The 19188-nt window shown below is 63.1% G+C and overlaps 1 protein-coding gene across 10 annotated transcripts in view; it reads left to right on the forward strand.

Moving 5' to 3' along the window:
- PLXNB2 (plexin B2) overlaps nucleotides 1-15331 on the forward strand; it is a 31247-nt gene extending 15916 nt beyond the window's left edge. For 9 of the 10 annotated variants that reach the window (XM_046646419.1, XM_046646417.1, XM_046646416.1 and 6 more), the window contains 36 exons: nucleotides 452-1537; nucleotides 1909-2091; nucleotides 2181-2309; nucleotides 2993-3093; nucleotides 3183-3309; nucleotides 3747-3900; nucleotides 4781-4895; nucleotides 4986-5094; nucleotides 5174-5275; nucleotides 5751-5843; nucleotides 6182-6263; nucleotides 6345-6505; nucleotides 6617-6765; nucleotides 6950-7058; nucleotides 7288-7424; nucleotides 7599-7769; nucleotides 8249-8378; nucleotides 8490-8717; nucleotides 8841-9017; nucleotides 9138-9277; nucleotides 9589-9689; nucleotides 9919-10148; nucleotides 10238-10419; nucleotides 10845-10911; nucleotides 11086-11232; nucleotides 11845-12001; nucleotides 12157-12257; nucleotides 12335-12419; nucleotides 12548-12702; nucleotides 12770-12930; nucleotides 13017-13164; nucleotides 13662-13726; nucleotides 13898-13973; nucleotides 14328-14402; nucleotides 14481-14620; nucleotides 14704-15331. In XM_046646419.1, coding sequence (XP_046502375.1) covers nucleotides 464-1537; nucleotides 1909-2091; nucleotides 2181-2309; nucleotides 2993-3093; nucleotides 3183-3309; nucleotides 3747-3900; nucleotides 4781-4895; nucleotides 4986-5094; nucleotides 5174-5275; nucleotides 5751-5843; nucleotides 6182-6263; nucleotides 6345-6505; nucleotides 6617-6765; nucleotides 6950-7058; nucleotides 7288-7424; nucleotides 7599-7769; nucleotides 8249-8378; nucleotides 8490-8717; nucleotides 8841-9017; nucleotides 9138-9277; nucleotides 9589-9689; nucleotides 9919-10148; nucleotides 10238-10419; nucleotides 10845-10911; nucleotides 11086-11232; nucleotides 11845-12001; nucleotides 12157-12257; nucleotides 12335-12419; nucleotides 12548-12702; nucleotides 12770-12930; nucleotides 13017-13164; nucleotides 13662-13726; nucleotides 13898-13973; nucleotides 14328-14402; nucleotides 14481-14585 — 5526 coding nt within the window. In that variant the 5' untranslated portion in view covers nucleotides 452-463 and the 3' untranslated portion in view covers nucleotides 14586-14620; nucleotides 14704-15331. Of the gene's footprint in view, nucleotides 1-451; nucleotides 1538-1908; nucleotides 2092-2180; nucleotides 2310-2992; nucleotides 3094-3182; nucleotides 3310-3746; nucleotides 3901-4780; nucleotides 4896-4985; nucleotides 5095-5173; nucleotides 5276-5750; nucleotides 5844-6181; nucleotides 6264-6344; nucleotides 6506-6616; nucleotides 6766-6949; nucleotides 7059-7287; nucleotides 7425-7598; nucleotides 7770-8248; nucleotides 8379-8489; nucleotides 8718-8840; nucleotides 9018-9137; nucleotides 9278-9588; nucleotides 9690-9918; nucleotides 10149-10237; nucleotides 10420-10844; nucleotides 10912-11085; nucleotides 11233-11844; nucleotides 12002-12156; nucleotides 12258-12334; nucleotides 12420-12547; nucleotides 12703-12769; nucleotides 12931-13016; nucleotides 13165-13661; nucleotides 13727-13897; nucleotides 13974-14327; nucleotides 14403-14480; nucleotides 14621-14703 lie in introns of those variants that run through there. The other variant, XM_046646413.1, reaches the window with a different exon arrangement.
- Nucleotides 15332-19188: the final 3857 nt, after the last annotated feature.

The following is a 19188-nucleotide window of genomic DNA, read 5'->3' on the forward strand; positions in this document are numbered from 1 at the left end:
CAGTTCTTCTCCGAAGAACTGTATGGAGCTCATGGGGTCATGGGGCACATGTGTGAGTGCCTGGAAGACTTCCTGGAGGAGGCACTCTTGCCTTGGCGGGAGGCCTGCAGGTGCTTTGAGACCCTAGAGGTGGAGGCTGGGGTGCAGACCTGGGGACAGCCACACCTGTGCCTGCAGCATGCACTGGTGATGCCTGTCCCTGGTCGTAGCTCAGGCTACAGGTTAAACTTCTTGAGAGAGTCTGGGAAATGGTCTTGCAGATGAGAGTGCATGTGTCTGGCCAGACGTGAGGGAAGGGACCAGGCTCTCTTGGGGCACGCTGTGCATGCTGTGTTCTGGTCATTCACACAGGGTCTGGAATGGGAGGTCTGGAGAGGCCCTGGAAGGGGGGTTCCTGCGTATGGAGGGTCCTCTAGGCTGGGGCTGCCCTGACCCCTCTCTCCTCCTGCAGGGCACAGGGGCGATGGCACTGCCGCTCTGGGCCCTGGCCCTCCTGGGCCTGGTGGGCACAAGCGCGGGCTTGCGGCCCCGCAAGCTGGAGTTCTTCCGCAGCGAGACAGAGCTAAACCACCTGGTGGTGGATGAGGCGTCAGGAGTGGTGTACCTGGGGGCGGTGAACGCGCTCTACCAGCTGAGTGCTGAGCTGCAGCTGGAGCAGCAGGTGGCCACAGGCCCGGCCCTGGACAACAAGAAGTGTACACCGCCCATCGAGGCCAGCCAGTGCCACGAGGCCATGCTGACCGACAACGTCAATCAGCTCCTGTTGCTCGACCCACCCAGGAAGCGCCTCGTTGAGTGCGGCAGCCTCTTCAAGGGCATCTGTGCCCTGCGCGCCCTGAGCAACATCTCCACATGCCTCTTCTACGAGGATGGCAGTGGCGAGAAGTCCTTTGTGGCCAGCAATGATGAGAGCGTGGCCACAGTGGGGCTGGTGAGCGCCACAGGCCCTGGCGGTGAGCGTGTGCTGTTCGTGGGCAAAGGCAACGGGCCTCACGACAACGGCATCATCGTGAGCACCCGCCTCCTGGACCGGGCTGAGGGCAGGGAGGCCTTCGAGGCCTACACAGACCATGCCACCTATAAGGCCGGCTACCTGTCCACCAACACGCAGCAGTTCGTGGCTGCCTTTGAGGACGGCCTGTACGTCTTCTTCGTCTTCAACCAGCAAGACAAGCACCCGCCGCGGAACCGCACGCTGCTGGCGCGCATGTGCAAGCAGGACCCCTTCTACTACTCCTACCTGGAGATGGACCTGCAGTGCCTCGACCCCAGTGACGTCCAGGCCCCTGCCTTCGGCACCTGCCTGGCAGCCTCTGTGGCCGTGCCGGGTGCCGGCAGGGTGCTCTACACTGTCTTCAGTAAGGATGGCCGGGGCGGTGGGGGGCCCCGTGCAGGCCTCTGCCTGTTCCCACTGGATGAGGTCCATGCCAAGATGGAGGCCAACCGCAATGCCTGCTACACGGGCACGCGGGATGCGGGTCGCGATACCTTCTACAAGCCCTTCCACGGCGACATCCAGTGTGGTGGCCACGGGCAGGTACGTGCCTCAGCACGCTCTCCCATGGGCTCGGGCCACACCCATCTGTGGTTGTGCGTGTCGCTGCCCCCTGCGGGTGTGTCCGTGCTTGTGAGGGCTCGCGAGAGGGTGCGTGTGTGTGGTGTCGCTGCAGCCGGGTCCGTGTGAGCACTGGCATGCCAGGCCGCTTTTCCCAGGTGTCGGTTCACTTGCTCATTCAGTGCCAGGTTGTACTGGGCATCGGGGTGCAGCAGTGAGCACGTGGGTGGGGTCCCTGCCTACGTGGCTCTTGTTATTGGAGACATGTGTGGCGGCCAAAATACTGGGAGCTCCAGTGGGGAGAGGCCTCTGGGGCAGGGGTCTGTGCCTGCTGTTGACACCATGGCCCGCAGGGCGCCAGCGAGAGCTTCCCCTGTGGCTCGGAGCACCTGCCCTACCCGCTGGGCAGCCGAGACGGACTCACAGCCATGGCCGTGCTGCAGCGTGGTGGCCTGAACCTGACGGCTGTGACGGTGACCGCAGAAAACGGCCACACCGTTGCCTTCCTGGGCACCTCAGATGGCCGGGTCCTCAAGGTGAGGCCCAGGGATGGGGCAGGGCAGTTCCTGGAGGGGTGGTCTGTGTGCGAGACCCCCGCCCTCACGTGCCTACCTTGTGCTCACAGGTGTACCTCACCCCGGATGGCAGCCCCGCAGAATATGGCTCTATTCTTGTGGAGATCAACAAGAGGATCAAGCAGGACCTGGTGCTCTCTGCAGATCTGTCCAGTCTGTATGCCATGACCCAGGACAAGGTAGGCCTGTGGAGCCTCTGGGGGAGGGACCTTGGTGGTCCAGGCCATTGGATCGGCCTAGAGGGGTGCAAAGGAGGGTGGGAAAGGGACCACCCCCCCTTCTCCTTGGGTCCCCAGTAGCATCTCCATCCCGTGTTGCTAGTGCCTTCCATGTCTCTGCAACTCTGTTTCTGTCTGTCCTACGTCTCTGGCCCTGCCTTGGCCCTGTCCTGAGGAGAAGGATGAGTCAGTGCTCTGAATGGGCCTCCCCTAAAGGCAGACAGTGGCTAGGGACCCTGTGCAGCCCCTGTGAGCTCAGGCAGTGGGGGAGAGCAAGAGCCCCTCAAGCTGGCCTGGGGAGCACCCAGGACATCTAAGCACCTCATAGGGAGCAGGGTCAGAGGGCCTGGGCTGGTGCAGGGGCCTGCCACAACCGGGACCCTCATGGTTCCCTGGGACCCTACACCATCACATCATGAGCCAGGTACAGCCATCAGGCCGGGGCCACGTGGAGACTTGTTGGCAACTGCTGCCTGCAGCTCTTGCTGGCGAGCCTTGGGTTGGTGTCTGAGGCTTTTAAGGCCCAGATATAAAGGTGGGGTGAAGCCGGTGGTCCCTGGGAAGTCTAGGGTCTGAGGGAGGCCCTGTGGCTGCTGGCCAGTCACCTCTGGTGGCCACATCCCTGCCCACCACTCTGCTGGCAGGTGTTCCGGCTCCCGGTGCAGGAGTGTCTGAGCCACCTGAACTGCGCCCAGTGCCGCAGCTCCCAGGACCCCTACTGCGGCTGGTGCGTCGTCGAGGGACGGTGAGCGCCTGGCTCTGGGGGCCTGGTGGGGGCACAGCCCTGCCCTGTGGGCTGACGTGCCCGTGCTGAGGCTGCCCTTACCCCCACAGATGCACCAGGAGGGCTGAGTGCCCGAGGGCCAACGAGAGCGGCCACTGGCTATGGAGCCGAGACGAGTCCTGTGTGGCCATAACTGGGGCCCAGCCACAGAACATGAGCCGAAGGGCCCAGGGGGAGGTGCGTGGGGGTGCGCAGGGGGTGGGTCTAGGGTAGAGGCAGGGCTGCTGCTGGCTAAGGGCTCTTGGCTCCGGCAGGCAGGCGAGCCACACAGCGTCTCAACCCTGACCTGGGCTCTGGGTGCCCGTCCTTTGTTGGGTTCCCGGTCCCTGTGTACTGGGGGGCTCCTGTGTATCCAGAGCAGACCCAGGCCCCATCCCCAGAGTTGCTGGGGTGACCTCACAGGGGCCTGTTTCAGATGAAATGGAGTCAGGTTCTAGAGGCTTCCCTGGGCGGTCAGCCTGTACACGTGCAGGAGGGCAGCCGGACAATGGGCCAGAGGACAGGTGCCCTGGGCGTGGGTAGTGGGGCCTCCTCACTGACAGCCCATCCCTGGTTCCCCCACACCCCAAGGCTGGGCAGGGGGTCCTGGTGTGAACCACACAGCCCTTCCCCAGGTGCAGCTGACTGTCAGTCCCCTCCCGGCCCTGAGTGAGGAGGATGAGCTGCTGTGCCTCTTCGGTGAATCACCGCCACACTCAGCCCGAGTGGAGGGGGACGCCGTCATCTGCAACTCCCCGAGCAACATTCCCAGCACACCACCCGGCCAGGGTGAGGCCGTTCTCCTCCAGCCACTGGGCGGGCACTTCTCCTCCCTTCTCAACGCCGTGGGGTCACATGCCCCCACCCACTGAGACCCTCAAGGGACCCAGTCCCAGGGGTGAGGGCTGAGGTAGGGTGGAGTGGGGCGGAGGCCCACGGGCAGTTCTGGTTCTGGGTGCCCTGAGCCACGTGGGCCATGCAGTCACACCCACCCCCAGCCCAAGGCTGTTGGTGAGAGCCGCTCGTCTGAGCCCTTTGACTCAGCTTCTTCCTTCGTCACATTACTCAGCACCACCTGGTGCCAGGCCCTGGGCTGCATCATCTGTGCAGAAGCCCTTGCCCCTCTCTGCCCTATCCAGCTTGAGACAGGTGGAGCTGTCCCCAGAGGCTGGGGCCCAAATAGGTGCCAGGGCAGGTGCTGAACCTCTGTCCCCGGAGCGTTCTGGGCCATGGAGGATGGCTTGCTGTGAAGGCAGGGACCACACAGTGATGTGGTGGGGACCTGGCTGGTGCTCTGCCCCAGACACTGAGGCCCTCAGTGCATGCAGGGACAGAGAGGGAGCCCAACGCACAGAGCCCTGGGGAGCAATGCGAACCCCACCCTGGGAGCTGACACCTGAGCCAAGATCTGATTGTGGGTGGCAGGCCCGGCTGAGCCTGAGTGCAAGTCAGTGAGGCAGCCTCTATAGGGCCCCACTCACAGACAGGGGGGTCTCCACGTTCTGCCTCTGGTTCTGTGTTCGATGGCCTGTTGGGAGCTATGATAGGTGAGGAGTTGGGGCCAAGGAGGCCCAATTCCAGGCCTCCCTGTCCCCTGGCACCCCGCCGTCCCCCCTGCCAGCCTTGCCCTGCACTCTGTGGCCCCACCTGACGCTGTCCCCACCTGCAGACCACGTGGCTGTGAATGTCCAGCTCCTCTTCAGACACGGCAACATCTTTCTTACCTCCCATCTGTACCCCTTCTACGATTGCCGGGAGGCCATGAGCCTGGTGGAGAACCTGCCGTGAGTGTCGCAACCCCTTGGTTGCCCAGCCAGCCCCCCACCCTAACCCCATCCCCGTGCACCTGACCCTGCTCACCACCCCTCCCCCAGGTGCATCTCCTGTGCCAGCAATCGCTGGACCTGCCAGTGGGAACTTCGCTACCATGAGTGTCGGGAGGCCTCGCCCAACCCCGAGGATGGCATCGTCCGTGCTCACATGGTGAGGGGCCATGGGGGCTTGTGGGAGCCGAGTCGCTTGGCCAGGGCCAGGCAGCATCTGACCAGCCTGCTCTCTCCAGGAGGACAACTGCCCCCAGTTCCTGAACCCCAGCCCACTGGTCATCCCCATGAACCATGAGACAGACGTGACCTTCCAGGGCAAGAACCTGGACACAGTGAAGGTCTAGGGGGGTTGCGGGGTGCTGGCCTGGGGGCAGGGGCTGACCAATGCAAACAGGCCTGGGGACCCCAGCAGGGGCCACGATGGCTGGTGGCCTGTCAGTGGGTCTTGTTCAGATCCATCCTCCTGCAAAACTGATGTCAGAGCATCTGGGCCCAGCCCATGAGGGAGGCGCTCAGCATGTGGTTGGGGACAGGAGACAGAGGTCTGGAAGGACGTGGGGATATTTGGACTGGCCTTGAGAACTCAGGCGGGGAAAAGGAGAAGGGCAAGGAGAAGGCGAGTTCAAGGCATTGGGGGCTGTGCAGCGGGGTGCCCCTTAGTGAGGAGGCAGCAGGCGCTGCGCTTGCATGTTGGCCTGGGGAGTCTGGGAGTGGCTGAGTGGTCACTTGGGATGGGAGTGCCTAACTGGCCTCGGGGGTGTGGGGCTCACAGGGCTGGCCTTTCTGGGGTGTCCTGACCGGTCTGTCTCGCAGGGCTCCTCCCTGCACGTAGGCAGTGACCTGCTCAAGTTCGAGGAGCCAGTGAGCGTGCAGGGGCCAGGGACCTTCTTCTTTCGGACCCCGAAGGTATGGCCCTGGGGGCAGCCAGGCTGCTAGACCCTGAGGGCGGGCTCTGGGGGCAGCCTGGTGACCTGCAGAGCTTGAGGGCTGGGGCAGGTAGGGAGTCTGAGGAAGCAGCGGCAGCGGCCCAGGCAGGCGTGGCCTCAGATACCACTGTGTCCTCCATCTCCCTGGAATCAGAGCGATCCGTTGGTGTCTGAGGCTCCAGCTCTTGGCCGCCGGAGGTCTCCTCGTATGGCCCCTTGGCTGTGAGGGGACCACATGGGCCATCGTGTGCATGGTGATCGCCTTCAGGGGCTTAGGTGGAAGCGAGGGGTACAGTGTGTGCCTACATGTCCCCCCAGCTGTCCCATGACGCCAATGAGACGCTGCCCCTGCACCTGTACGTCAAATCCTACGGCAAGAACATTGACAGCAAGCTCCAAGGTGGGTGGGGTGGGCAGCGGGGGCCCCGTGGCGTGTGGGGAGCAGGGCAGCCCCGCTGACTGCTGGCTTCTTCCTCCACAGTGACCCTCTACAACTGCTCCTTTGGCCGAAGCGACTGCAGCCTGTGCCTGGCTGCCGACCCCACCTACCAGTGCGTGTGGTGCAGCGGGCAGGGCAGGTGTGTGTACAAGGCCCTGTGCAGCAACGCCACCTCCGAGTGCCCGCCGCCCGTCATCACCAGGGTGAGCCCCTTGTGCCTCCCCAGCTGGGAGGGACTCCAGCCTGGCCGTGGCCCACTTGCATGGCCCTGGCCTGCCCAGGCTGCCAGGTCAGCTGGGCTCCACCAATTTCAGATCCAGCCTGAGACGGGCCCACTAGGCGGCGGCATTCGTGTCACCATCCACGGGTCAAATTTGGGGGTCAGAGCCGGCGACGTCAAGAGGGTCACTGTGGCTGACCGGAACTGCACCTTTGAGCCAGAACGGTACTCTGTGTCCACCCGGTGAGTGGACAGCCCACGGCCTGGGCTCCATTGGCTGGGGGGCTAGATGACCAGGTGGATGGAGAGGAAGGACATGGTCCAGGGGTGTGGGGGTGCCCAGGGTTTGCACGCCTACAGATGTGCAAGTCGGAGGGGCCTTGGGAGGGCCTTGAGTGTGTCCCCACCCTGCCCATTGCCCACCCAGGATTGTGTGTGCCATCGAGGCTGCAGAGGCGCCCTCCACAGGGGGTGTCATGGTGGAGGTCAATGGGAAGTTCGGCTATTCACCACCCCACGTCCAGTTCACCTACCAGGTAAGCACCTGGCCCCGGGATCTGCATGAGTCTTGCGGGTTAGGACCGATGTGAGTGAGATCTGGCCACTGCTGCTGACCCCAGCCCCGTTGGGGGCTACATGCTGACTTGGGGTGAGGTGTGCCCCTGCCACCTTCCAACAACACTTATTGTCCAGTCAAGGCTTGGGTGGGAGGGCCACAGCCTGGCTACCCCAGCCCTGACCTCAATGCCCTTGTCGCTCTTGTAGCAGCCCCAGCCCCTCAGCGTGGAGCCAAAGCAGGGGCCACAGGCAGGTGGGACCACGCTGACCATCAGTGGCACCCACCTGGACACGGGCTCTGAGGAAGACGTGCGGGTGACCCTCAGTGATGTCCCCTGTAAAGTGTGGGTGTCACCTGTGGGCCTGCGAGTCTTCGGTTTGCCCTCGTCCTGGGGACGGGGTGGGGGTGCTGTGGCGGGGCTCCTGAGTCTGCCCTGGAGGGGGCAGTGGAACCCCCTGGCCTGGAACTGGGCTTGCTCCCAGGGTGGGGTTGACACTGACTGGCACCCCCACCCCAGGACGCAGTTTGGGGCCCAGCTCCAGTGTGTCACAGGCCCCCAGGTGTCTCTGGGGGAGCTGCACCTGGAGATTTACTACGGGGGCTCCCTGGTGCCCAGCCCTGGTGTCACCTTCACCTACCGCGAGAATCCGGTGCTGCGGGCCTTCGAGCCATTGCGGAGCTTTGTCAGGTGTGACCTCTCCCTCCCTCCCTGGCCAGTGCTCCCCACGCCCCCCGGGTACTCCATGCCATAGCCTCCCTGTTCAGCCACTTCTTGGGTCTCTGCCCACTTGTCTTGGGAGGACGTGGTGGGGCTGGTCTGGGTGGCAGGAGGAGGCCTCTGGAAAACCCCACTGCCCCCCCCAGATCAACTTCTTCATAAAAACCCAGACGGCAGGCCCCATGGCAGTCCCTCACCCTGCTTCTGACAAGTGAGGGTGGCAGTGGGCATGGTCATGTGCTCTGAGCCCGCCCCCCACCCTCAGCAGGCATGTGCTCGCACAGACCTGCATGTCCCCCCAAAAGCAGAGTAGGGTCAGGGACTCCAGGACCCATCCTCTCCAAGCCCACTGAGTGGCCAGAGTAGGGGTGGGAAGCTGGTGGGGGCACAGCCTGCGGGACACCTGCTCTGCCCAGTCATGCCACTGAGGCACTGCCCCCTGACCCCAGCGGCGGCCGGAGCATCAATGTCACGGGGCAGGGCTTCAGCCTGATCCAGAGATTCGCCATGGTAGTCATAGCCGAGCCCCTGCAGTCCTGGCGGCGGCGGCGGGAGGCCGGACCCCTGCAGCCCACGATGGTCAGTCCTGGGGCCAGCTGGGGGCTCAGCTCTGACGCTGGCCACTGGGGACATGCCAGGGAGGGGTGGGGCCTGCGCCAACTGGCCTGACAGCCCGGTCTCTGCTCGTAGGTTGTGGGCACGGAGTACACGTTCTACAACGACTCCAAGGTTGTGTTCTTGTCCCCGGCTGTCCCCGAGGAGCCCGAGGCCTACAACCTCACAGCACTCATTCAGATGGACGGGCACCGTGTCCTGCTCAGGACTGAGGCTGGCGCCTTTGAGTACGTGGCCGACCCCACCTTCGAGAACTTTACAGGGGGCGTCAAGAAGCAGGTCAACAAGCTCATCCACGCCCGGGTGAGGACGCAGCCCTGGGGGTCAGGGTCTTGACCAGGTGCTTGTGGGGATGCAGCCTGAGGTCTGGGCTGAGCTGGTCCACGCATCCATGACCCCCTGCTGGTCACTGTGATCCCCCTGCAGGGCACCAATCTGAACAAAGCAATGACACTTCACGAGGCCGAGGCCTTCGTGGGTGCCGAGCGCTGCATCATGAAGACGCTGACTGAGACTGACCTGTACTGTGAGCCCCCAGAGGTGCAGCCCCCCCCCAAGCGGCGGCAGAAGCGGGACACGACCAACAACCTGCCTGAGTTCATTGTGCGTGTGGGCAGGGCAGGGAGCCCATCACTGAGTGCTGAGAGCGGGGAGCATTCCTAGGGGTGTCAGGGGCACTGTCTCAGCTGCACCTGTCCATGCTAAGTCCGCCTGTCCACCCAGGTGAAATTCGGCTCACGGGAGTGGGTGCTGGGCCGCGTGGAGTATGACACGCGTGTGAGTGATGTGCCACTCAGCCTCATCCTGCCACTGGTCATTGTGCCCATGGTGGCTGTCATTGCTGTGTCTGTCTACTGCTACTGGTGAGCCTCTCCCCAGCAGTCTTAGCTCACCAGCCCCTATAATGCCCAGCCCCTACGCCCCCTCCACTGCCCCCTTTCCTGCTCCTCCCTCCTGCGCTGTCACCTCCTGCAGCCCCAGCTCCAGCAGCCCCTGCACTGCTCCACTACCCACTACCCCACCTGCACCCCTGCCCTGCCTCCCCTGCAGCCTTAGCCCCCCACACCCCCTCCCACTCCAGCCCCAGCCCCTGTGGCCACACCCACTGCCCAGCACAAGGCAGAGGCTCAGAGCCACCCAGTAGCCAGGTCCAGGAGCCTCCGTGTGCCCCTAGGAGGAAGAGCCAGCAAGCGGAGCGCGAGTATGAGAAGATCAAGTCCCAGCTGGAGGGCTTGGAGGAAAGCGTGCGGGACCGCTGCAAGAAGGAGTTCACGGGTAGGGCCGCCATCCTTGGCCTCCCTGGGCTCCTTGACCTCCCCACGCTCCCTGACCTCTCCGGGCACTTCCTGACCTCCTGGGGCTCCCTGACCTCCTGGGGCTCCCTGCCAGCCGGCCAGAGCCCAGGGCTCACATGCCTGGAAGAGGGCCTTGGAGGAGGCTGCATCTGGCGGGCGCGGAGGGTGGCCACAGGGCTGGCAGGAGCCTCAACCTGGCCTCCCCCCAGACCTCATGATCGAGATGGAGGACCAGACAAACGACGTGCACGAGGCGGGCATCCCCGTGCTGGACTACAAGACCTACACCGACCGCGTCTTCTTCCTGCCCTCCAAGGACGGTGACAAGGATGTGATGATCACGGGCAAGCTGGACATCCCCGAGTCGCGGCGGCCTGTGGTGGAGCAGGCCCTATACCAGTTCTCCAACCTGCTCAACAGCAAGTCCTTCCTCATCAATGTGAGTGGGGATGGGGTGAGGGGTGGGGCCCCAGGTGGGCGGCGCGTCCTAGGTGTCCGGGTATCTCTGACCTGACGCTGCCCCCACAGTTCATCCACACCCTGGAGAACCAACGGGAGTTCTCGGCCCGCGCTAAGGTCTACTTTGCATCGCTGCTGACGGTGGCGCTGCACGGGAAGCTGGAGTACTACACGGACATCATGCGCACGCTCTTCCTGGAGCTCATGGAGCAGTACGTGGTGGCCAAGAACCCCAAGCTGATGCTGCGCAGGTGTGTGGCCGAGGGGAGAGGGGGTGTCTGGGTGTGGAGGGGTGGTGGATGCAGAGGCCATGTGGCAGGATGATGGGTGTGCACAGGGCTTATTCGGCATCCAGTTTGCCGGCAGATGTAGCCAGTGCAGGTGAGTACGGGCAGGAGATGGCAGGCGATGGCATCCCTGGCAGCAGGCAATCTCTGCAGGTCACTTAGCTGCTCCCCTTAGACACAGCTCTGTAGGGTGGGGTGGAAGATGATATGCCTGCCCTAAGGGCCTGGGCGTGTGGTCAGTGCTGGCTGTGCAGGGACAACATGACGGGGATCCAGGGCCTAGATGGCGAGGGTAGGCTGGCATGAGGATGGTCTGGGTGGATGGAAGAGCCAGCTGGGCCTCGGGGCACTAACGGGTCCCTGAGTACAAGGCCTGTCTGTGCTTCCAGGTCTGAGACAGTGGTGGAGAGGATGCTGTCCAACTGGATGTCCATCTGCCTGTACCAGTACCTCAAGGTGGGTTCCACGTGGCCCAGCCAGGTGTGGGGGAGGGGCGAGGTAGTGCTATCCTCCAAAGGTCCACCCGCCCATGCAGCACCTCCAGGTGGGCCCAGCCCCACTTGGACACGCTTGCATCCCACTCTGGGGTGGTTAGTCCTACCCATGGCTGAGCCACCCATGTCATTCCAGGACAGCGCTGGCGAGCCACTGTACAAGCTCTTCAAGGCCATTAAGCATCAGGTAGAGAAGGGACCAGTGGACGCCGTGCAGAAGAAGGCTAAATACACCCTCAATGACACAGGCCTGCTGGGCGACGATGTGGAGTATGCGCCCCTGGTGAGCCCCAGGGCTGGGTGGGCCGCTGGGGGACCTCAGAGGCTGGGCTGCTGGCTAGCCTCAGGGTCAGGAGCTGGACGCCAGTCTCCTCCCTTGTGGACTTGTGTCAGAAGCTGTTGCCTGTGCTGGGCTTGCCCGCATTTGGGGAAGGGCCCAGGTCGTGGGTCCGAGCAGGTGTCAGGACCTTAAGCTTGTCCCTGGAGAGAGCTCTAAGTGTCATGACCCTGGGCCAGCTGCCTCCTGGTCACCCAGGACCACTGCAAGGGTGTGTGGGATCTGGCGCACCAAGTGTGTTTGGCGCTGAGCTTGTGTGCATGTGGAGGGAGTGTGTGGCATGTGCTTATGTTGTGTGATCTGTGTGTGCTGCCCTGATGTCTGTTGTTGTCTGATACACACAAGTGAGCAGTCCCCTGAGCTGCTCCTCTGCTCTCAGTCCTCCTGAGCCAGAGCATGCAGGGAAAGGAGGAGGCTGGGCCGCCCATGGTGCTGTAGGGGCTCAGAGCCCTCCCCCATGCCTCGACCCAAGGGTGAGGCCCGAGGCTGCTCCCGTGTCTGAGGGAGTCAGAGCGAGGATCCCTCCCCCACTGGCTCTTCATCTTGTCTCCCCCACAGACGGTGAGCGTGATCGTTCAGGATGAAGGGGTCGACGCTGTCCCTGTCAAGGTCCTCAACTGTGACACCATCTCCCAGGTCAAGGAGAAGATCATTGACCAAGTGTACCGCACACAGCCTTGCTCTCGCTGGCCCAAGGCTGACAGTGTGGTCCTCGGTGAGCAGGGTCCCTGTATGCCCGGCTCTGTGCCCTGGGGAGAGGTCCTGCCCTGAGGACCCAGTTGGGCAAATGGGGTGGGGGGACGGTTAGAGGGAACCCGGGCAGAGTGCTCTGTGGCTGAGTTCCCGGAGCCGGGCTCTGTCCTCCCACAGAGTGGCGTCCTGGGTCCACAGCGCAGATCCTGTCAGACCTGGACCTGACGTCTCAGCGGGAGGGCCGCTGGAAGCGCATCAACACCCTGATGCACTACAACGTGAGTGCAGGGCCAGGCGAGGGGGCAGGTCCCTGCCCGGAGTGGTGAGTGATGCCCACCTCATGGCCATGTTCCAGGTCCGGGACGGCGCCACTCTCCTCCTGTCCAAGGTGGGGGTCTCCCAGCAGCCGGAGGACAGCCAGCAGGACCTGCCCGGGGAGCGTGAGTCCCTTCCTCCTACCCGCACCCTTCTGGCTCTGGCAGTCAGCGTGGACCAGCGTCCACCCTGTGTGGCCATCTCAGGGGAGCTGCCGAGCCTCCGTGGATCCCTCAGCGCCCCCTCCCTGCAGGCCACGCCCTCCTGGAGGAGGAGAACCGGGTGTGGCACCTGGTGCGGCCCACGGACGAGGTGGACGAAGGCAAGTCGAAGCGCGGCAGTGTGAAGGAGAAGGAGCGCACCAAGGCCATCACCGAAATCTACCTGACTCGCCTGCTGTCCGTCAAGGTGGGCGGCGGGCCTGTGGGTGGGAGGCCCAGGCGGCCAGGCGGTGCTGACCCTCCCTGCCCCACAGGGCACACTGCAGCAGTTCGTGGACAACTTCTTCCAGAGTGTGCTGGCTCCTGGGAAAGCCGTGCCACCCGCCGTCAAGTACTTCTTCGACTTCCTGGACGAGCAAGCAGAGAAGCATGACATCAGGGATGAGGATACTGTCCACATCTGGAAGACCAACAGGTGAGCTCCTCCAGCTGGGCTCCCCATCCCTGCCCGCCCTTCCCTAGCGTCTCGGCGGCCCCTCATGCCCTGTTGCTCTGCCTCAGTTTACCACTCCGGTTCTGGGTGAACATCCTCAAGAACCCTCACTTCATCTTTGACGTGCACGTCCACGAGGTGGTGGATGCCTCCCTGTCGGTCATCGCACAGACCTTCATGGATGCCTGCACACGCACAGAGCACAAGCTGAGCCGCGTGAGTGGCCTCTGGGGCTGTTCTGGTGGGGTGACAGGATGTGGGCCATTGCCCAGGAGGCCTGGAAGGCCTGGACTGGACAGTGTCCACAGGGTGGGTGGATGGCTGGGGAAGCCATGACTGTGAGGCAGGTGAGGGGTCAGTTTGGGATGTAGCAGGTTTGTCTGGGGTGTGGATTTGTACGCTTGGGGCTGAAGCTTGGGGAAGGGTGGGTACAAGGTGACTGGAGCTGCAGGGGGCGGAGCCTGGGATCCCCCCCTTACACAGGCTGAGAAAGTGAGTTTTACTACAATCATAAAATGATGAAACTACCAGGAGTTCCCATCAGGTCTGTGGCTGGGCCGAGGTGGCTGCCCGGCTGGACCCCCATCTCCCGCACACCCTCCTTTCTCTGTGGGTACCATGAGTGGGTGTGAGCCTGGCCCATCAGGGGCTGAGGGCAGGGGCACCAGCCAGCCCGTCTTGGCGTGGGCATTACTTGGCTCTGACCCCCACAGGACTCTCCCAGCAACAAGCTGCTCTACGCGAAGGAGATCTCCACCTACAAGAAGATGGTAGAGGAGTGAGTTCCGCCTGCCCCTTCCCACCAGACCTCGGCGCCCACCCTCCCCCCCTTGCCCAGTGGGGCCCTTGGGGGCAGTTCAGGCCTGTGCTTGGGAGGAGGGCCCTGGTGGGCAGCTTCGGGTCCAGCCTCTGGGACCCACTGCCCACTTCTTCTCTCCACCCCCCGCAGTTACTACAAGGGGATCAGACAGATGGTGCAGGTCAGCGACCAGGACATGAACACACATTTGGCAGAGATTTCCCGGGTAAGGGGGGCACAGGGGACACACCAGCTGACCCTCCCCGGGCTGAGGCCCCTGCTGCCCCCAGGGTGGGCTGAAGTTGTGCCCAAGGTAGAGAAGCAGAGGGTGGAGCCAGATGGGCTAGCGCTTGTGGTGACCAAGTGTGATCTGGTGGGGGTGCTTGTGAGCAGCCCTGAGCCGGCCTTGCCTGCCACGTGTTTGTGTGGAGGGGGGCGTGTCTGTCCGTGGCCGTCCAGTATGGCTTCATGCTGGGAAGGTGATCTTTGTGTCTGTCTTTGCCCATGGGAGTACATATTACAGTAGCCTGTCCAGCCCCTCCCCTGCCTGGGTCACACTGCCTGCCCCCCTCCCCCCTAGGCACACACGGACTCCCTGAACACCCTTGTGGCCCTGCACCAGCTCTACCAGTACACCCAGAAGTACTATGACGAGGTAGGATCGGGTCCTCCAGGGCAGCCGTGGTCGGGCAGCCCCCTTCCCTGGCCTGGGTCTGACATGAGGCACCCTCAGATCATCAACGCCCTAGAGGACGATCCTGCCGCCCAGAAGATGCAGCTGGCCTTCCGCCTCCAGCAGATCGCGGCTGCACTTGAGAACAAAGTCACAGACCTCTGACCTCCGATCTCCGCCCCCGTGGTCTCGGGGCGCAGGTGGGTGACACCTGGTGCTGGGCGTTGGGCGGCCCCCGGGCTGTGTGGCTGCACTGGCGGGCTCAGCCCTCATCTCTCACCAGCAGAGGAAGAGCCCCTGGGCGTCCAAGTGTGGGTGCAGCGAGGGAGCCCCGACCTCCACGTTTTTAGCCACGTAGCGTCTTTCTCCTGAGCAATAGTGCCGGGGCCCAGCAGCACCAGCTCCCTCCTGTGGAACCAGCATCAGTCAGCGCCTCTGCGTGGAGTCCTTGAGTGACTCGCACATGTGCCTTATGCCCCCGGCACCTCAGCTCCCTTCCCAGCACCAGCAGCCGCCTCGGGTCCTGGGTTTGGCCTCTTTGGGTGGGGTCTGAGTGCCTGCAGCCCCCGGGGCCTCGTGCCCAGGCTGCGTCTGCCCCGCCGGGACAGGAGGAGAAAAGCGGTACCATGCCTTTGTGACCTCACCTGCCCCGCCGTGTGGGGCGCTGGCCCTCTGGGTGGACTCCGTGCCGTGGGCCCCACCTCAAAGGTCAAGCTGGACGTCAGACGTCGAGGCCCAGGTGGCCAGAGGGGACCCAGCAGACCAGGGTCCTGGTCTCAGCCTGTCAGACAGGCTGCCCTGGAGGCCCTGCCCAGGTCTGGGGGGTCCAGGAGCAGCTCTGCCAGGAGCACCCCTACCCCCTTGTGAATCTTGTTAATTGTAAATCAAATACAACTGTCTTTTTCACTCTGCTGCTCGGCTGGGTTCCTCCTGGGGCTGCCGACCTGCTGTCCCTGCGCAGCCACCCCCGTTCCCAGGCCTGTCCTGCCCGTGGCCTCCCCCTCAGACACTGTCTGGCCCTAAGATCTCAGCATCAGGTGGGCTGTGTGGCCTCGCACCCCCACCTCACAGTTCCTCTGGGCCAGGCCTGGGGGTGTGTGTGCTGAGGCTGCAGCCCACCCACAGCCCTGCTGCCCCAGGAGAACAGGGTGGTCAGGGCTGGGGGGTGAGGTCTGAGGCTCAGAAACGGGCTGTGTGCTGCTCAGGCCTGAGAGTGAGCCTGGAACAGACTGTGTTTCCAGGAGGTGCGAGGAGGCAGTCCCTCCCGGCAGGGGGATTGGGCTGACTCAGGCGCCATCTGGCGGTCGCCACGTCCCCTGCCTCCCTTCCTCAGGCTGGGTCCAGGAGCCATGGGGGCAGGGGGCGGGCGTGGCAGGAGCCTGCTGTCTGGGCCTTGAGCTCTGTGCCATTTTCTCTTTCCTGAGGTGGGGGGTTCTCACGGGCATGGTGCACCCAGCAGCGTTGAATAAGCCCCTACTGTGTGCAAGCCCCACTGTACACTGGGATGGGTCCAGGAGAGAGGGTCCTGCATCCCCCTGCTCAAGGCTGTGGGGCCGTTAGAGTCTGCTCCTCCTCAGCCCCGTGAGTCGCCCTAGGATGACTCAGGACTCAAGGGCTGTGTGCCTGAGAGCAGGTGGCCCCTTTGCTGCTGGGGGGCCAGGGGTTGTCCAGGAATCTGGCAATGGGGAAAGGGGCTGCTCCCAGTCCCACGTTGCATGCAGGGCAGGAGCTGTGAGATGTGCCACTCTGCAGCCATCAGCCACACGTGCAGCATCAGTGTGTTGAGCCCCTCATTCATTCAACACGCACTGTCCTGGGCACTAGGGACCCAGCAGTAAATGGGACAGACAGGGTCTGCCATGGGGGAATTGTTCTCCAAGCATACCAACTCAAGCAGAAGAGGGATTTGGTGGCTCCATAATAAGAAAGTGGAGGTGGTTCAGCTTCAGATACAGCTGACTCCAGGTGTCACATGTCTTTGGGTTCCATCTGTCTGAACTGCTGCCCAACACATTCTGGTTTATCCTTGGCCAGTAGGGGCCCTGTGGCAGGCAGCCCCGGCCTGTGTCTGCTCCACATGGGGCACATCATTGTGTCTGAGGAATCTCAATGGGCTGGGCCTCAGTCATGAGCTGCCTCTGTATGGGCCAGCTGCATTCAAGCCACATGGAACAAGGATGGGTATCTCCCACAAGGAAAGGGTACTAAGCACACAACTGACATCCCCCACCCCAGGGACCTCTGGAGTGACACTCTGCCATGGCCCACACTAGGTTTCCCACTTCCCAGAGACCCAGCTCATCAGGAAATCTGAACAAGGTACTGCTGAGCCAGAGCAGGGAGCACAGTCTGGGAGTGCTGAGCTGGGGGTCCCTGAGGGGGCAGAACCTGGTACCCTGCCTTCCAGGCTGGACCCCCCCATAGGCTAGTCCTGCCCCCTTCCCACTGGGCAGCCAGGCAAGAAGATGGGGAGAGTCAGTGAGGCCCCCTTCCACTCTGAAGCTGGGAGACAGAAGAAGGCTGCGGGTCCGTGTGGAGGACAGGAGCATGAAGGGATCTGTCCTTCCGTGGGGCCAGTCAAGGGCAGAAATTTGGCATGGATATTGGGGTGCGTGGGGTGGGCAGGCCAGCCTGGAGTGGTCAGGATCTGACAGACCAGGCCTTCCTGTTGCTTCCCATTTTCCTTCCAATGTAGTGGGAGGGTGGAGAGGCAGGAATGGGGGGGGGGGGGCTGCCTTTTCTTCCAAGAAAGCAGCCCAAGGCCATTCCCTCCCCACCTGGTTATTAAGAGCAGGAACCTTGACCAAGTCACCTGGCTGCCTGCCTCCCACGATGTGGCCAGGTTAGCATTTTAGGAAGTTCATTCTGCCCTCAGGAGAACTGCAGCCAGGAGACCAGTGAGGGGCTGGAAAGGGATGGCTCGGACCTTGGAATGGGGACAGTGGACATGGAGAGAAGGGGTGGGGTCCTGATACTTAGGGCTGACAGTGAATCACAGTAGAGGGTGGAGGGAGACCAGGGGTGGGAGGCTTGGGCCCCAATAGGAAGCTCTTCTGTGCAGCCCCCGATACGTGCCCCCTCCTCACACCTGCAGGGCCTGCCATTGCCGGCTCCTCTCCCTGCTCCACCCCAGCCGCTTCTGCAGGCTCAGTCCTCTCACCCAGCCTTGGTTACCTTCACTTTGTGGCCAGGACGATGCTGTGAAAGCATCCATCCAGCAGAGCTCCCCATCACCCCGAGAACAAAAATCTGACATCCCGGCCTCAGCCGACCAGCCTGCCACAGCCCTCCACCACCTCTTCCTTTCTGTTCGTCAAGTCCAGCTAAGTCCTTGAAAGGCAGGACTGTCTGCAGGCTCGGTCCAGCTGCAGCGTGTCATCTCTCCAGGGGACTTCCCGACGGCCCGGCTCTGTGCCCCCTCCCACCCTCATCTCCACGAGAAACTCTCCCTGGTCACATCCTGCAGGATCACAGCCTCCTCGCCAGAGGGACCTGTGTGCCTCGGGCTGGGGGTGTTGAGTGCCCAGGGCAGGTTTGCTGAGTGATGAGGGAAGGTCTCCGCTCTGCTGGACCACTGAGCTGGGCAGAGAGGCTGCTCCCTATGGGCACCTCTGACCACTGTCCACTGGGATTTTGGGGCAGTGGTGCGGGAGGCTGGGCGGGGTTCCCCTGGGGTCAGCAGACACCCCCGCTGCAGCCGGGAGAGAGCCCAGGAAGGGGCGGGGCTGGTCACCATGGGAACGCAGCTCCCTCCAGCGCTGACAAAGGCGCTCTGCCCCCTTAGCCCGCCGAGGCTGGGTTCCCACTGCCAGAGGCTGTGCTCCCGCCCCCTCCCCACCCTTTAGCTACCGCTCCATTAACTCCACACAAAACCTTGGCCTGCCAGAGAAAGGCGCCCCAGGCAGGGCCCTCCAGGAGGCGCGGAGCCAGTGGCTGCAGGAGAGGGCACTGGCTCCCAGAGGGGAAACTGAGGCCAGGGTGGCTCGGCACCTGGCCAAGGTCAGGTGAGGGTGGCCTGCTTCCTACCTCACCTCTCCGTCGCCCCAGGGTCTGGGTTCTCTGGCAGATGTGTCCGTTTGCCCAGTACTTTGTTGACATGTTTTATTTTAATTTTGTTGCCAATATTTAAAAATCGGGGGATTCTCACATAAAAACTCAGGTTTTAGTTAGTTTCGAAAAAAGTAGGTCGAGCAGCTCAGAGCCTGATGTTCTGCTTTCCTGGGAGGGGCACCATTGCTCCCAGAGGGTGAGGGTCGGGGGAGGCGTTTGTTCCAGGGGCAGTGCTCTCTCCGAACCCTTGTCACTTTAAAGTGGGAAATAAAAGTAGATGCCGGCGGGCCTAGAGTGTGGACACGAGGATAGCCTGTCTCGCTGAAGTAGGGAACATCCCGGCCACTTCAGTGAGAGCAGCCGGTGAGAATGGAAACTTCCAGACCACTCAGTGCAGCAGGGGAGGCACTGCAGCCCCTGGAACTGAGACTGCGGACTAGAGGGCTCCCCAGTACTCCAAGTCAGGGGGGCTTCCTGAAGAGGTGGCAGCTGAGGGAGTTGTCCCCGAAGAAGGGAAGGTATCAGGCACCCAAGAGGACCCATTTATGGATAGCTTCTTATGGGCACAACACCCCAAAGGCCCGCTGGCGCCGCCGCTGTCCCTGGTCCTGACAGGGCTGGTCCCCAGGCCTGGCCGGCGGTCATGCTTCTCCCAAGAGGCGGCGAGGGTCGAGCGCAGGCAAGGGCCAGGCCGCTGCAGAGGCTGATGCCAGACCGC

Source organism: Equus quagga, chromosome 19 (assembly GCF_021613505.1).
Source record: "Equus quagga isolate Etosha38 chromosome 19, UCLA_HA_Equagga_1.0, whole genome shotgun sequence".
Lineage (NCBI taxonomy): Eukaryota > Metazoa > Chordata > Mammalia > Perissodactyla > Equidae > Equus > Equus quagga.